The sequence below is a fragment of the Paroedura picta genome, chromosome 6, assembly GCF_049243985.1.
Source record: "Paroedura picta isolate Pp20150507F chromosome 6, Ppicta_v3.0, whole genome shotgun sequence".
Classification (NCBI taxonomy): domain Eukaryota; kingdom Metazoa; phylum Chordata; class Lepidosauria; order Squamata; family Gekkonidae; genus Paroedura; species Paroedura picta.
Window position 1 is genome coordinate 66,106,783 of NC_135374.1, and position 15,291 is coordinate 66,122,073.

Consider the following 15,291-nt stretch of genomic DNA (forward strand, 5'->3'; position numbering starts at 1 on the left):
ACTGTTGGGTGCGGATGGACAAACTCTAACGGAAGATGCAGAGAAAGCAGAAAGGCTTAGCGCCTATTTTGCATCTGTTTTTCCCACAGGTCAAAGGGTTTAGGCACATCTAGAGATGGCAGTAGCCAAGAGATAGTGACTGGGTGGCAGGTTGACATGGACAGAGAGGTTGTCGAGAGGCATTTAGCTGCACTGGATGAGTTCAAATCCCCTGGGCCGGATAAAATGCACCCGAGAGTGCTCAAAGAACTTTCTGGAGAACTTGCACAACCCTTGTCCATCATCTTCGGGACCTCTTTAAGGACTGGAGATGTCCCGGAGAACTGGAAGAGAGCAAATGTTATCCTGATCTTCAAAAAAGGGAGGAAGGATGACGCGGGAAACTACAGACCAGTGAGTCTGACCTCTGTTGTGGGGAAGATAATGGAGCAGATATTAAAGGGAGCGATCTGCAAACATCTGGAGGACAATTTGGTGATCCAAGGAAGTCAGCATGGATTTGTCTCCAACAGGTCCTGTCAGACCAACCTGATTTCCTTTTTTGATCAAGTGACAGGTTTGCTGGATTGTGGAAATTCGGTTGATGTCGTTTACTTGGATTTTAGCAAAGCTTTTGATAAGGTTCCCCATGATGTTCTGATGGATAAATTGAAGGACTGCAATCTGGATTTTCAGATAGTTAGGTGGATAGGGAATTGGTTAGAGAACCGCACTCAAAGAGTTGTTGTCAGTGGTGTTTCATCAGACTGGAGGGAGGTGAGTAGCGGGGTACCTCAGGGCTCGATCCTATACTTTTTAACATATTTATTAATGATCTAGATGAGGGGGTGGAGGGACTACTCATCAAGTTTGCAGATGACACCAAATTGGGAGGACTGGCAAATACTCCAGAAGATAGAGACAGAGTTCAGCAAGATCTGAACACAATGGAAAAATGGGTAAATGAGAACAAGATGCAATTTAATAAAGATAAGTGTAAAGTTCTGCATCTGGGTCAGAAAAATTAAAAGCATGCCTACTGGATGGGGGATACGCTTCTAGGTAACACTGTGTGCGAACGAGACCTTGGGGTACTTGTGGATTGTAAACTAAACATGACCAGGCAGTGTGATGCAGCGGTAAAAAAGGCAAATGCCATTTTCAGTTGTATCAACAAGGGCATCACATCAAAATCACAAGATGTCATAGTCCCATTGTTTGCAGCACTGGTCAGACCACACCTGGAGTACTGTGTGCAGTTCTGGAGGCCTCACTTCAAGAAGGACGTAGATAAAATTGAAAGGGTACAGAGAAGAGCGACGAGATGATCTGGGGCCAAGGGACCAAGCCCTATGAAGATAGGTCGAGGGACTTGGGAATGTTAGGCCTGGAGAAAAGGAGGTTGAGAGCCCTCTTTATGTATTTGAAAGGTTGTCATTTGGAGGAGAGCAGGATGCTGTTCCCATTGGCTGCAGAAGAAAGGACACGCAGTAATGGGATTAAACTACAAGTACAACGATATAGGCTAGATATCAGGAAAAAGAATTTCACAGAGTAGTTCAGCAGTGGAATAAGCTGCCTAAGGAGGTGGTGAGCTCTCCCTCACTGGCAGTCTTCAAGCAAAGGTTGGATGCACACTTTTCTTGGATGCTTAGGGCTGATCCTGCGTTGAGCAGGCGGTTGGACTAGATGGCCTGTATGGCCCCTTCCAACTATGATTCTATGATTCTATGAATTGACTGCTGCAAGAAATGGTGATGACAGCTCTAAGCATAGATAGGTTCAAGAGGGGACTGGATAAACATACGGAGCAGTGGTCCACCTGTGGCTATTAGCCACAAGGTATAGAACACTGTCTATAGTGATGCTCTTTATTTTTGGAGCTTGAGAGGCAACAGTAGGAAGTCTTCTGTTTTCTTAATTTCTAAAATGCAGTAATAGGACTGCCAAATCAAAATCACCTGGGAAAGTTCTAGTTGTTGAACACTTTACATATCAAAGCATTATTACAATGGAAGTTATTCCAGTGCGAGTATAGTGCAGGACTAGGATCTCAGAAGACCCTGTTTGGAATCGCTGCTCTGCCATGGAAGCTCACTTGGTGACTTTGTGCCAGTCGCTCTGTTAGCCTAACCTAACTCACAGGGTTGTTTTTAGGATAAAATGGAGAGAAAGGTGGGGTGTAAGTGAAGTAGTGCCTGGTATGTGCACTAAAATGAGTCATTTGGAAATAGCTTTCATCGAAATCAGTAAACTAGGTACAGTACAGTCTGCATGCACATTTAGCAGCATGGTAGCTGCTTGAAAATGCAACCCTGTGGTGTGCATCAAGTAGGTATAAGCAACCATGAAAAGATTCCTAATTGCAGCCATTTGAACTTTGCCAATGCAAACAGCAAAAGTCAGTTTCACTAACGTGAAAATTTTAGCAGAGTACTGAAAACACGGATATCACAAAGAAAACGTTGATGAAATTTCATTGACCGCTTGGAGAGAAGCTAAGTGCTGCTTATCAAGCCTTTTAAAATCATCTTATATTCAGTGTTTAAATCAAACACTACACATTTAAGAAGCTACATTTTAAAAGTTAGCTAGGCTTAGCACCCTGCAGATGCAGAGTTCCCTATCCTTATCCATGGTGCCTCTTTATTATTTGTGAAACCGGCCTCTGGGAAGAATGAGTCTGGGTGTCCAAGTTAGAATAAGGCTGATTGGTCCTGCCCCTGCCGCTCCCGCCCTCCCTCACTGAGCACTCATCCCTGCCTCACCAATGCGCCTGGCTGCTGGAGCCAGCACGTCTGCAAGTCTCTTCCCCTTTAACTGCGCATTTCCTAGACTCCAAGTAAGCGGCGGCCACGGCAGCGATTGGGGGAGAGAGAGATCCCTTCCCTACGGCCCACAAAGCACCCCCGCAGCCTTGCAAAGCCGGTGGCCTCGCTTGGCGGACTGCAGGGACGCAGTGCATCCAGGGGAGGAGCCAGGGGAGTTCCCTTCCCCACAGCCCACCAAGTGCGCCCGCCCCTGGGGCCCCTTTCAAAGCCTGTTCTTATGAATGGTCTTTGCAGCTAGTAGTTTATAAATGTAGGCTACAGTGACAGGACTACATTAAGTACATTTAAAATCTGAACGCTTAACAGCCATACTGTTAGTGTAGAGTTAGTTACTTCTTCATGATCTCTGTACATCATGCTTATTGGCTTTGCACTTCCACAGAGCATGATTGTAGAAACTTGAGGTGCTAAAATCCCCTTCCTCCAGAGACACAGGCTTAAATCATGGACATTGTAGGGGGAGGCCCATACAATTAGTATAGATAAGTTATATATGTCTTCTATTAAATACCCTTTCCTCTAGATCTTTAGCTAAGAATCAAATACCTAGTCGCTGGAATATACCTTTCAGTAGAAAGTGTTCCACGGAAGTACTCCTATAATGTTTATTTTATGTGTTCAATCTTCACCTAGGAATAGTTAAGGAAGAAGGTGTTTATTGGGTTTATGTCGAAACTGGATTTCAGTGGCCAAGTCTCAAAGATTTGTAGCTCACTCATCCAATTATAACAGAGGTGTGCGTAACTATATCCATTACTAAGCTGCACCCATTCCTCTGACTTGTTAAAAAAAAACCTTTAGAGATAACCATTTTTCCCTCCCACTGGCCCTTTATTTCTTCCCCATACAGTTTCTGGGGGACTGCCAAATACTCAAGGCATGTTTTCAGGGGAGACATAAGCTGCCACAGAAGGCAGCAAACTTCATCTCCACTTGTGCTAGGTAGGATTCAAATAAACTGGATCTGGTAAACATACCGGTACTTCAGAAATCTTTTTTTTTTTAAGAATAGTTAGGTTAAAGGATGTGGGAGAGGTGAGCAGGAAGTGACTATGGAAATCCAGATAGGGAGGAGCAAAAGTGGACCTGAAGTCATATGTTTGTCTGTACACAGTCAAATTAATCCTAGCACTGAGAAGTGTTAAACCCCCTTCTTAGTAGCTACAACAGGACATAAAAGGGAGATACCGTAGATGAGTTGTTTATTGGAGGGGAGGTTGTCTTAGCACCTTTCTGGAAAGGGCCAGATTGTTGCAATAGTTGTACCATCAGTTTTCTTACCCACCTGCCTCAGATTAATCATTTTATTGTGCCCAAAATGGCTTCTGGAAATGGGAATATAAATTAAAATTTGATCACAAAAATCTGTAAACAGCTAAGACCTGCCAACTCCATTACTCAGCGTTGTTTCAGACTAAATGGCAGACTCCTGAATATTTCTTACTGCTAAATTCAGTCATTCTTTTAATTCAAATAATTCCTTCCCACAAGATTTAACTTCAAAACTACTAACCTACACTTTATAGGGCCGCAAATGCACACATGCTGCAGTTTTGCGCATGTGCAGGCCCATCACGCATGCGTGTTTGCATGCCTACTGGGCGCAAACGTGCATGTGTGGCAGGTCTGCGCATGCACGTTTGCGCCACCAACGTGCCTCCAGCCACGCTTCCCTCTCCCCCCCTCCCACAGAAGGAAGCTTGCCAGGCCGCAAGCTAATTAGCTGCTTTGGCGGCCGATTTGCTCGCAGCCTGGCGAGTTTCTCGCTGCAGGAGGGCGGGGAGAGAGAGCTGTGGCCCGGTGACGGGCCGCTGGCCAGTGGTTAGGGACCACTGTCATATAGGATCCAACCAGAACAGTTTCTAGATATGTCCTGTTTTCAAATGGAAATTTTCCTCAATGGTTGTCCTTTGAATGTAAATATGAATATCCAAATTGTGAAATTCAACCTCCTTTGAATAATATAGGCTTTGGCTCTTATATAACCCTTTATTTATTTTGTAATAATTTTAGTAACATTTATAGTAGCCTTAGGATATATTTTTTCTTTCTCTCTTTGTATTCACTACAAACCATCCCACTTGTCTATATTGGCGACTGGGTGAGACAGGATGCTGGACAAGGAGAACCACTGATCCGATCCCGCAGGGCTCTTAGGGGATTGAAGAGGGAGGGACATGGAAATAGTTATGGAGTTCCTTATATGTAAAATGATCACTTGTACAAAAATGTAAGCCAACTAGTATCCCTAATGATGCTGACAGGTTTTATCAAATTTTTCCTGTCAACCCTCAAGTCACATGATAGAGCAATGTTTTTCCCTACAAAAATCCTCTACTTAATCTATTGCATTTGGTCAACACAGGCTTTGAAAAAACAGGCCTTTTATAATACACAGATGAATTTTAGCATGTAAGAAGATTATTCTTTTTATAAATAGCCTGGAAATCCAAAGTCATTGAGTTTAGCACACAGAAAAGCTCAATCAAGTAGTTATCAAACCATCTGGCCTCTTTAATTCTTGGGGGGAGGGGATGGTCACCTAATTCTTGGTATTGACTAGAATATCTTAATGTGTTTAGCACTGCACATGAAATCACTTACATCTGCTGTCCTGGCATTTTTGTTTGAATGCTTGAAGAACAATAGAACCCAGCATAGTTTTCAAATTTCAAAAAACTTTTAATGGCATATAAAAACATCATGAAAATAGGGGTAATTCATAATTAATTGATAAAAATTACATAGTCTAGATAAAACAAATAAGAGAAATAAAATAAGCAGCAACCAACAAGAATGCCCAGCAATTAGTAATTTCCACCAATTGTAGATACCCCTGGTCTAGAACTGATTCTTGCCTAGCCAACTGTCCCTTTGTATCACAGTTGCCAAGAATTCGGCCACCAGTTCCGTTATTTCTGGGGACCTATCAGCTAACAAATGTCTAATGATTCTGTGCATAAGGCCAGAAAGGTCCGCCATGATAGGAACAATAAGTCATTGTCTAAGCATAGAATGCGATGGACAATAAAGTAAAGTAAAGTCTGGCCGAAAAAGTGGGGGGGAACAAATCCGATTGATTCCCGCTTCAATGGTCTGTTAGTTAATAATTTAACTAATAGTTAATAATTTAGCAGTGTGACATCCTGTCTTGTGGACAGTCACAATGGACTGGGAAAGGGGAAGAATTCTGCTGCTTTCAAGTGTTCAGTCATATATTTCTAGCAATCCATGCTCTGCCACAGATTCTCTTTCTCACTATGGCTGTAACAATGAGTGCCTCTGTTTAAACCATATACAATGTATAAGGAGCAGTCAGCAGCAGTTGAGGCATCTGTCATTAAAAGCCCCATCTGCCACATGGAATTATGGGTGTTGAATGGTTTTCCTGCTTGGACTGTTTTATAAGTATAATCAAGGTGATTTTTTTAAAAAATAAAATATTTTTGTTCTTTTCTATACAGCATTTTAAGCTCTGGCTTAAAAGTAGCCATCTATGTAAGGAAATTCCTACTTTGTTCTCCAGAGTCTTTTATATTTAAGTTGTGTTTCAGTTACTTTGAGATACTTTGAAGATGGATAAAAACCTTTAGTTTTGAAACAGAAATAAGCCTCCTGGGGTTGCTTTTTCCCTCATTTCTTTATCATATACTAGATTATTTTTTATATTCCAAGGCTAAGGGAAGGCCACAAAAATGTTCAATTTGTCTAGAAGGTGTTACAACAGGTTAACTAGCACATAATAACTTTCCCAAGGATGTAATCATAAATGTTTATTGACATCAATGCATACAAAATCTGTATGTACGCTGGTATTTTGTAGAAATTTTCTTGAATAAATCAGTATTCAAAAATGCTGTATACACCTATACATAGCATGTTTCTCTATTTAGTTTAATTCCAAGCATGGCAAACACTTTAGTGCTTTATTTAGTGGCTAAAGCATATTGAACTGCTTTCTTAAAGCCTACAAACTAAGTACAAATCAACAATGCATGCTGATTTTTTTACTGTGGGTTTTTGTTTTGTTTTGGTTTTTTGGCCTTGAGATGGTCCAGATCTAATCAGGAAGTTCTGAGGTTCTGGACAAGCAAGCATACATCCAAGTGGGTTTACAGGGTTGCTGTCTACCTGCCCCTCTAAACATGCCAGAAGACGACTTGGGTGCTTGCACAGCTCTTCATGGAGAATGGGAGCAAGGGAAACTGATGCACTGACACCGATGGCTGATGTCTGGCCCATCACTGCCCAATTAGTCTGTTTTAAATTACATGCCTTGCTTTATGTGAGTCTGTTGTCTTCAGCCAGAGGCAGGTATACTCAGAACTAGGTCCCATTTTAGTCAAGAGTCTTAGTCCCAGCAAAACATCCCACAATTGCATCTGGAGTCTGAATGTGGTCTTACCCAGCATATGTCTAAGGATTGCCTAAGAGCTCATTTGTAGACCTACAAACAAGCTCCGAAGACTGAACTAAAGAACTCACAAGACTGAGGTGAGGAAAATGGAGGCCTTCATTTTTGAGGGAAATTAATATTTGGGGGAGTGTATTGAAGGGGCGATTAATTTGAGTAGAATTGTGTGGAAGGTATTTTCAAAAACATTTGTTAGCGACATCTAAGCTAATAGTGATTACCGTCATGGCAGTGAATTCCAAAAGTTAATTGTATGTCTGAAATAATATTTGCAGCATTGTTTATGAGAGAGCCTAAATTTGCTTTTGTTTTTCTCCTTTTTTGTTTCTACAAATATGGAAAGCTTTGGTGGGAGAGCAGTTCAGAGCACGCCACTGCAAAATAGCGTTGGGACACAAGGGAGGATGTGGTGGAGTGATTTGGCAAGGAAGGTATGATTTAAAACATTCCCTCCTTTGGAGAGGCAACTACTGGCCCTCATATATGAAAGTATGAGCACTGTCAACCTGCACAGAGGTGTAGCTACCCAATACAGTAATGTAAGCAGCATATTTAGGCTCCAATCCAAATTTACTTGAATATTGTAAATAGTTTCATTCTATAATACTGTTGTAATTCTGAGGTTCATGAAAAAGTATCACTTACTGTATGAATCTTGGGTATATGGTTTGCAAATAAAATAGTTAAATGCCTAGCACCTCCACTCAAAAGTTCTCAGTGGCAGTTGTTGGAAAAGACTTTCTTCATACCATAGAGTACTGCTATCAGTCAGAATAGACAGCTGAACCAGATGGGCCAGTGGTCTGACTCAGTATAAGGCAGGTTGGAATGCAAATTCCTTTATATCACTTTTCAAGCACCAAGCTATTTTGATCTTCATTAATTTACAAGTGGAACTCTCCCCCTCCCCCACTTCCCAAAAAAAGGAAGACTTAAGTAAAGGCAGACAATAAGAAAAACTACAAGGGAAGAGTGATGGTCCTGTGAACACTACATCTCACTAGAATTGTGGGTAAGGTGTGTTATAAGATGACACAACAACTGGAGGAGTATCTAGCAAACCAAATGAAGAATATTGTTTTAAAATTGTAGAACTAGGTTCTACAAGAAGGACTCTTGATTATTCAACTCTTGATTAAGAATTCTTGGTTGTTGTATTTCCTACTACTAACTATGTTGCCAACAGGAAATATAGAAAGAATAACTGTCCTTTTATCTTTTGTTTCAGATCTGCATTTCATGGTAAAAGAATGCTGCATATATAAAAACCAAAATGATATGCTAATCCCTTATAAAATTTGTAATGTAAGAACAAGTTAACAACTATATCCATATTTCAGATCTTCCTAATAGGTCATCAGTTTGCTCTGTTACTCTCTTGTTCTCTTACAAAACACAAAAAAGAACCAACAACAGCATTGGTTAATCTACTCCTTTTATATAAATGTAATTTGGATAAAATTCATTGCAGTTGATGTTTTACAAACTAATGACAGGAATCAGGATTACTAGGTTTGCTATAGTGAAAACTTACGCAGAATAACATCCTTCTAGGTTCATAGAAGTTGTGACCTTGGAAGGCTGTAACTCTATTTATGGTTGCACTGTTAGGTTGTCAAGTATTAAATCCTATGGGACATAAAAAATGGGTGTTGTTTCTGTGAATCTGAACCTATTACAAAAGATGGACCCAGATTTGCAATCATAAAAAGAGTTAAACCCTGCTAAGCCCATTGAAGTCAATATGCTTAGAAGGATGTAACTCTGTTTAGGATTGCTCTGTAAATCATTCACTAAACCATGGAGCCCTTTGCATAGTGATCAGTGAGAACTGTGTTAGTGAACATTTTTCCTTTACACAAATGCTACTTTCTTGACTAATATTAGACTTACTATGGGCTTATTTATGTACATCTACATCTAAACTATAAAGCATATCAGAATGGTTAAAATATATATAATTATTTTTACATGACATTCCCCTAGTCTTAAAGACACCTTATTAGTCAATCCATTTAACAATGTAGAGTTACTGAAAGCTTCTGTGGTGTTTACCACCTCTTCTGAAAGGCCCTTCTGGCGTAAAAGTTTGGAGATAAGGCTGTTGAACTTATTCTCTGTGGTAGACTGAAATTCTCCAGTAGGAAAAGGACTGTAAGATGTAACATTTAATTCCTCTGGATCAAGACAGAAACCTTCAGATGTTCTCTCAAAATAAACCTCAGTCAAGTCAAGACCAGCTACAGAGGATGGAGCGGTACAAGGAATATCTCTGACAAGTCTGTAATTTTCCATCCACTCTTTCAACCACTCAATCCTGCAATCACACTCCCAGGGATTCCGGAAAAGGTAGAGTCTTCCTAGGAAGTAAACAGGTTGGAAAACTGAAAAAGGCAAGGTGGTAAGGTTGTTGCTATTTAAGTGCAAAGAAACCAAGCTTGTGAGATTTTCAAAAGCCCCTTCCTCAATATAGCTGATTCGATTTCTGTCCAAGTACAAAACTTCCAATTCAAGCTGATCCCGGAACCAGGTGTTGGAGACATTCCTGAGCGAGTTGCCTCCAAGGTTAAGCATCTTCATTTGTTTCAGACCATCAAATGAGTTCTCAGGGAGGTCACTAATGAGGTTGTCATTTAAATAAAGGTATTCCATTTGCTGGCAGTCCTGAAAAGCTCTGTCATGAATTACATTTATTCTGTTGTCTTGGAGGTTGAGATATTTTAGGTGAGTCAAACCCAAGAGAGAATTATAAGCTACAGCTTCTATCTTGTTTTTCTCCAAGTAAACGTGAGTCAAATTCTCCATCCCTCTTATAGCTCCTGGAATCCTTCGGAAGTTATTCTGAAAACAGAAGAGTTCCTGAAGAGCTGGAAGTTCAATAAAAATTCTGTCTGGGATGTTAAAAAGATTGCAGTCTGCTAAATCCAATCTAATTAATCTCTTGAGTGAAACAAACGTCCTAGTATGCAGATAGCGAATATATTCATTATGGGCCATTTTTAGCTCAGTCAGGCTAGCTAGGCCTTTGAAAGCTCCAGGAGTGATGAAGGAGATGTTGTTGTGGTTTAATGAAAGAGATTTCAGAGAAGGGAGAGTGCCAAATGCCCTCTCAGAGAGGAATTTAATGCTATTTTTATCCAGGTTAATAGAGGTGGCTTCACAAGGAAACTCATTGGGGATCTGTGTGAGGCCAACACGATCGCACAGGATGGAGCAACTCCTCTCTTGGGTGCACATACAGTTGACAGGACAGGAGCGGACACAAGCCCACACAGAACGGACAGGGGGGATGCAAAGAAAGACTGGCGAGTGAGTGTACCAGAGTTAGTCACAAGGAAAGAGAGAAAAAGGAAAGATCAATTAACATTGGCAATAGCAAAGTAAAACGTACAATTATTTAATTTAATAACTATCAGCTCTACAGGTTTAGTGATACCAAAATGCTATCTGTAAAAAAATCCTATAAGATTTCAAGAAGTCAGTTCTTTGTGGCAGATCTGATGGAAAGAATTTCCCTAAATTACAATATGTGGGGATTTCCTTCATTCCCACCCCTGGCAGTCATTTATTTTCTGAGCCCTCTGTACAGTGCATCGTTGGAACAAATTCTGGACTCCTTTGATGGGAAGAAGAGCCACTAGAGTGATCAAAGCATTGCAAGCAGTTTAGCCATCAATATCTTGTGTCTGGTATTTTCTACTGTAACTAGGAAATCAGCAAAGGATGGCCAGCATCTAAATTCCTCAGCAAGGGTTTTACTTAAAATGCTCTTTAGAGAAAGCCACAGACAGCTTTTTTGGATACAATGAAAAGAGCGACTATATTCTGCAAAAAGTATGAAGAACTGCTGCTGTGGAGGGTAGACTCTATGACATTACATCCTGACAAGGTTCCTCCCATCCCCAAACACTGCACTCCCCAAGCTCCACCCCTAAATCTCCAAGAATTTCCCAATCTCAAATTGGCCACCACTGTTATAAACCAACTTTCTTAATCCTATTTGACTCCAGAGTTTGAGAAAACCAACAGTGTTCCTCAAAATTCTTCTTAAGAAACTGTCTCTAACACTCTATCATCAAAAATGTATAGGTCTTCCAGTTATAAATGTTAATTTTACTTTTGCATCTGTCCATTTTTCATCATCATGAATCCAACACATCTAATGATCCAAAATCAGAAAATGGACCCCCTCTGCTGCAGAAATGCCTCTATGAAAGTTTACAGTTTCTTCTATAATTAATTGCTTACTAGTATTACAAATAGTTGGGGCAAAATCTTCCAGACTGTTCTGTTGTGCAAGCATAACTGAATATAAAAGGAACTGCATAATGAAGCTTCTTTAGAATATCCTGGATGTTTGTGTCCCTTATGTCTTCTCAAATTAAAAAATACATTTGGGAATTTATGTTATCATACATAAACAAAAAAATCTGTCTTTAAATACTGATGACATGATTGGAAGCAGCATGTAACAGAGAAATGATAAATTTTAAATTACAATATTTAGGTAATCACAAAATTATGGGCATGCATCTTGGAGCAGAACTGTGACAGCCTCCCAAACCAAAAAGCTTTATACAATTTTAGAATCTGCTATTGTCTGTCATGGCATTCTACTTACCTTTTAAAATGATGGCAAACATTACCTTGATTATTCAGTCCTTGCATCTCAGGTCTGGTAAACACTCTTCCAAAAGCTAAAAGCAGTCAGAAGCAGGAAACGAACATAATTATTTTTGCTTCTTGACTTCTATTTTTTTTTAATATTGCTTGGTGATTTAAAATAGAATTTATATTCCTCCACTTCAAATCACAACATTTCCCTTTCTATCCCTTGATTTCCTCTACAAACCTTTTCAACAATACTCTTTTTTTAACATGGTTATTCAGCAGTAACATGACTCCTACTAAGGCCACTTGGACTTAATCGTTAAGTATTTGGGAACAGCATTGCGCTGTTGATTTTAAAGCGAAGACTTGCCCAAGCAGCTAATATAGTACATCCCACTGAAAAGTGAGTAGGATGGAAAAAGTAACAGAAAATGGATATGCTAAAAAGTGTAATCATCAACTCTTGTCTGAATCAACAGTTAAGAGAGACAAAAATTGTTGATTGTCTTGCTTACCTGACAGGATGGTAGCCACACCATTCTTTTCTTTTCACAAGCTTGCTGCTTGTTTTATTAAAGCGTCTCTGAAGAGCTGGCATTTTTCCCCTCTCAAAAGCTATCACTTAATGGCAGGGAAATCCTCTGCAACAGGAGAGGATTAACAGAAATGGAAGAATGTTGTGTTCCATAAAGCGGCTGGATTGCTAACAAATCTGTCTGCTTTATACCCCTCCCCCACCCCAAGAAAACAACTGGCCCTCAGCCACTCCCGGCATTACTAGGAATAAAAAAAAAGCCCTCGGCCCCAGGGCCAGTTATATAATGAGAGGACAGGAGAAGCGAGCTCTACTGTCTATGTAAAGGGGAGAAAGCTTCTGGCTTATAGAATCATAGAGTTGGAAAAGACCTCCAGGGTCATCTAGTCCAACCCCCTGCTCAATGCAGGACACTCACAACTACCTGCCCACCCATAGTGATCCCAGTTTCATGCCCAAGTGATCCCCCTCCACCAAATTCTTGCCTGGCCTGGAAGAAATTCACCTACCATCCCACAGTGGCAATCAGCAATTCCCTGGGTATGCAAGAAAGGGCCACAAGAGACAAACACTGACACATCCCTTCTTTCCCACCTACTCACAATCTGACTAAGTTCATAAAATCAGCATTTCTGTCAGAGGACTATCTAGCCTCTGCTTAACAACTTGCAAAGCAGGAGAACCCACCACCTCCTGAGGAAGCCTGTTCCACTGAGGAACTGCTCTAACTGTCGGGAACTTCTTCTGGGTCTTTACGTGAAAATTCTGTGTGTGTGAGAGAGAGAACACAACTCATGTAGGGAGCAGATGTGCTGTGATCACATATGGGAGGGAAAGTTGTGAGGAGGTAGACTGAATAGAGGTAGGAGGGCAAAATGATAGGGCTAGGGAACAAGAAATATTTAGCAATGGGAGATGGAGGCAAGTCGGAATAAACAGGAGGTAAGGAAGGAAGATAAGAGTGACAAAGCAGGTTATATTAAAGAGCTAAAGGAGTGGGGAGGGACACAGAAGAGAAAGATGCCAAAGACTGCAGCTCCTGACAACACATCTCACTCTTCCCCATGGACTGTACAGACAACCCCCCCCCCCGCAAAGTGTAAATGGCATAGATGTGTTACATACATATCTGATAGAAAATTATGGAATTATGCTTGTGCCTTAGGACATGTCTGTATCAGCCATTTTTCTACTCTGCAACCCATCATCACCTTGGGAAGGTAAGCAGAACAGTGGAAGCAGCTCCTCAGGGCCATTGCTACTGGCTGGGAATGACAATGGCTTCTAAGAATAGCAGAGGTGCTGCTCCTATCTGTGTGCTTCTGCAAAGCATTGACCTTCCTTGAGCCATGGCAGATATATGAAGTTTCCCTCGTTCCTATTACCTTTTCACCAGCCAAGTTTAAAATTTGGTAGTTCGATTCAACCATTTCCACATAAAAGTTAAAACAGTTTGTGTTGTGAATTAATATCCTTTTCTCATGAGCCATAATCAGACATATACCAACTAAGGGTTTTTCAGTTCCTCAGCATCCTAAGCTGAGTCACTATCATCTATCATTATCTATCTATTTAAACACATGGGGGACAGACAGAAACTAAGAGGGAGGAAGGGGAGTGGGGAATGACCAAGGCCAAATGGGGATGAGGAGGATTGGCCACAGTTGTTCATCTCCATCTTTGTTAGCACTCTGGGCACAAGTAGGAGTGAAGGAAAGGTCCCTTGTCCTAGGGCAGAGGAATGCATCTCCATGGGACACGAGGTTATGTCCCCTCTCTGAAAGCAAAAGTACAGCATTTCTTGTTGGCATGAGTTATAAAGATGTCAAGGCAAGGCTGGTCCACTTGGTGATGACATCACTGACAATTGTGTTGTTTATGAACCATTCATACCCCATGGTGACTTGACAGCTTGGAGCATCTACTGTGGGGTTTGTGGTTCCAGGGTTATATTTGCAAAAGAAAGAATATGGTAACAGATGCAATGCTCCCACAGACAGCAAGGATGTCTGCTGAGAATGGTCGACACAGTGCTTCTTCATAATAAATCACATGGTGCTGTTCATGACCACTGGATTGTTCAACCCTCCAGGAGTGGGAGAAAAATTTGAGTAATGCTAGGAGCTTCTTGTAGTTGATGTTTGAGGCTTTTCCATTGTGCAATCAAGGGAGGCTGTGAGCAGTGATCTCCCTATCCTCAGAAGGATGTGTTGGAGATTAGAAGGTGGGAATAGCATTCCCACAACTAGGGGAAGTGGATACAACCACCAGGAGAGGAAAGCGTCAACATTTTGCATCGAGAGGCCCTGAGTAGGTTGAAATTGTGGAGAAACCATTATTGGAGGCGTCTCGGTCACAGTCAAGATAAGTAGACCATGTACTTGATCACCACCATGAGCCCCAGTAGTTCTTGGATGGGTAGTGTGGACTACATGGGACAGTGAAGGGAGTGACAGAACTCACTCATGTATGGAAAGTAAATAGCACACTGATGCATTATAAATACCTGTGAGTTATATTCCAGTCCACACATGCTAGAACAGCACAATTCGGATTTTTTTCTGGCAGAAAGGAGGAAAATATATCCCTACTGCCTTAAACAACTTTCAGGCCAAAGCTCTTGCACAACTGACCTATGAGCAGGGCCGGATTTTCCTATAGGCTAACTGGGCTTCAGCCTAGGGCCTCAAAAGAGCCAGCTTGGTGCAGTGGTTAGGAGGGCAGACTTGTAATCTGGCATGCCAGGTTCGATTCTGCGCTCCCCCACATACAGCCAGGTGGGTGACCTTGGGCTTGCCATGGCACTGATAAAGCTTTTCTGACCAAGCAGTAATATCAGGGCTCTCTCAGCCTCACCCACCCCACAGGGTGTCTGTTGTGGGGAGAGGAATGGGAAGGCGACTGTAAGCCACTTTGAGCCT

At 41.3% G+C, this 15,291-nt stretch overlaps 1 protein-coding gene across 1 annotated transcript; it reads right to left on the bottom strand.

The window, feature by feature from the left end:
- Positions 1-8,376: 8,376 nt before the first annotated feature.
- On the bottom strand, positions 8,377-12,541 carry NYX (nyctalopin). Its single transcript, XM_077342891.1, has 3 exons — positions 12,351-12,541; positions 11,846-11,921; positions 8,377-10,526 (listed from the first exon to the last, which is right to left on the bottom strand). Exons 2-3 carry the CDS (start codon positions 11,865-11,867, stop codon positions 9,145-9,147), a joined length of 1,404 nt encoding a protein of 467 aa, XP_077199006.1. The 5' UTR covers positions 11,868-11,921; positions 12,351-12,541; the 3' UTR covers positions 8,377-9,144.
- Positions 12,542-15,291: the final 2,750 nt, after the last annotated feature.

Excerpts from the sequence above, each read along its gene's own strand:
- NYX (XM_077342891.1), bottom strand. The coding sequence starts at position 11,867 with ATGTTTGCCATCATTTTAAAAG. Across the intron at positions 10,527-11,845 it reads GTTTGCCATCATTTTAAAAG|TCTTTCTTTGCATCCCCCCT; the intron begins GTAAGTAGAATG and ends CTCACTCGCCAG.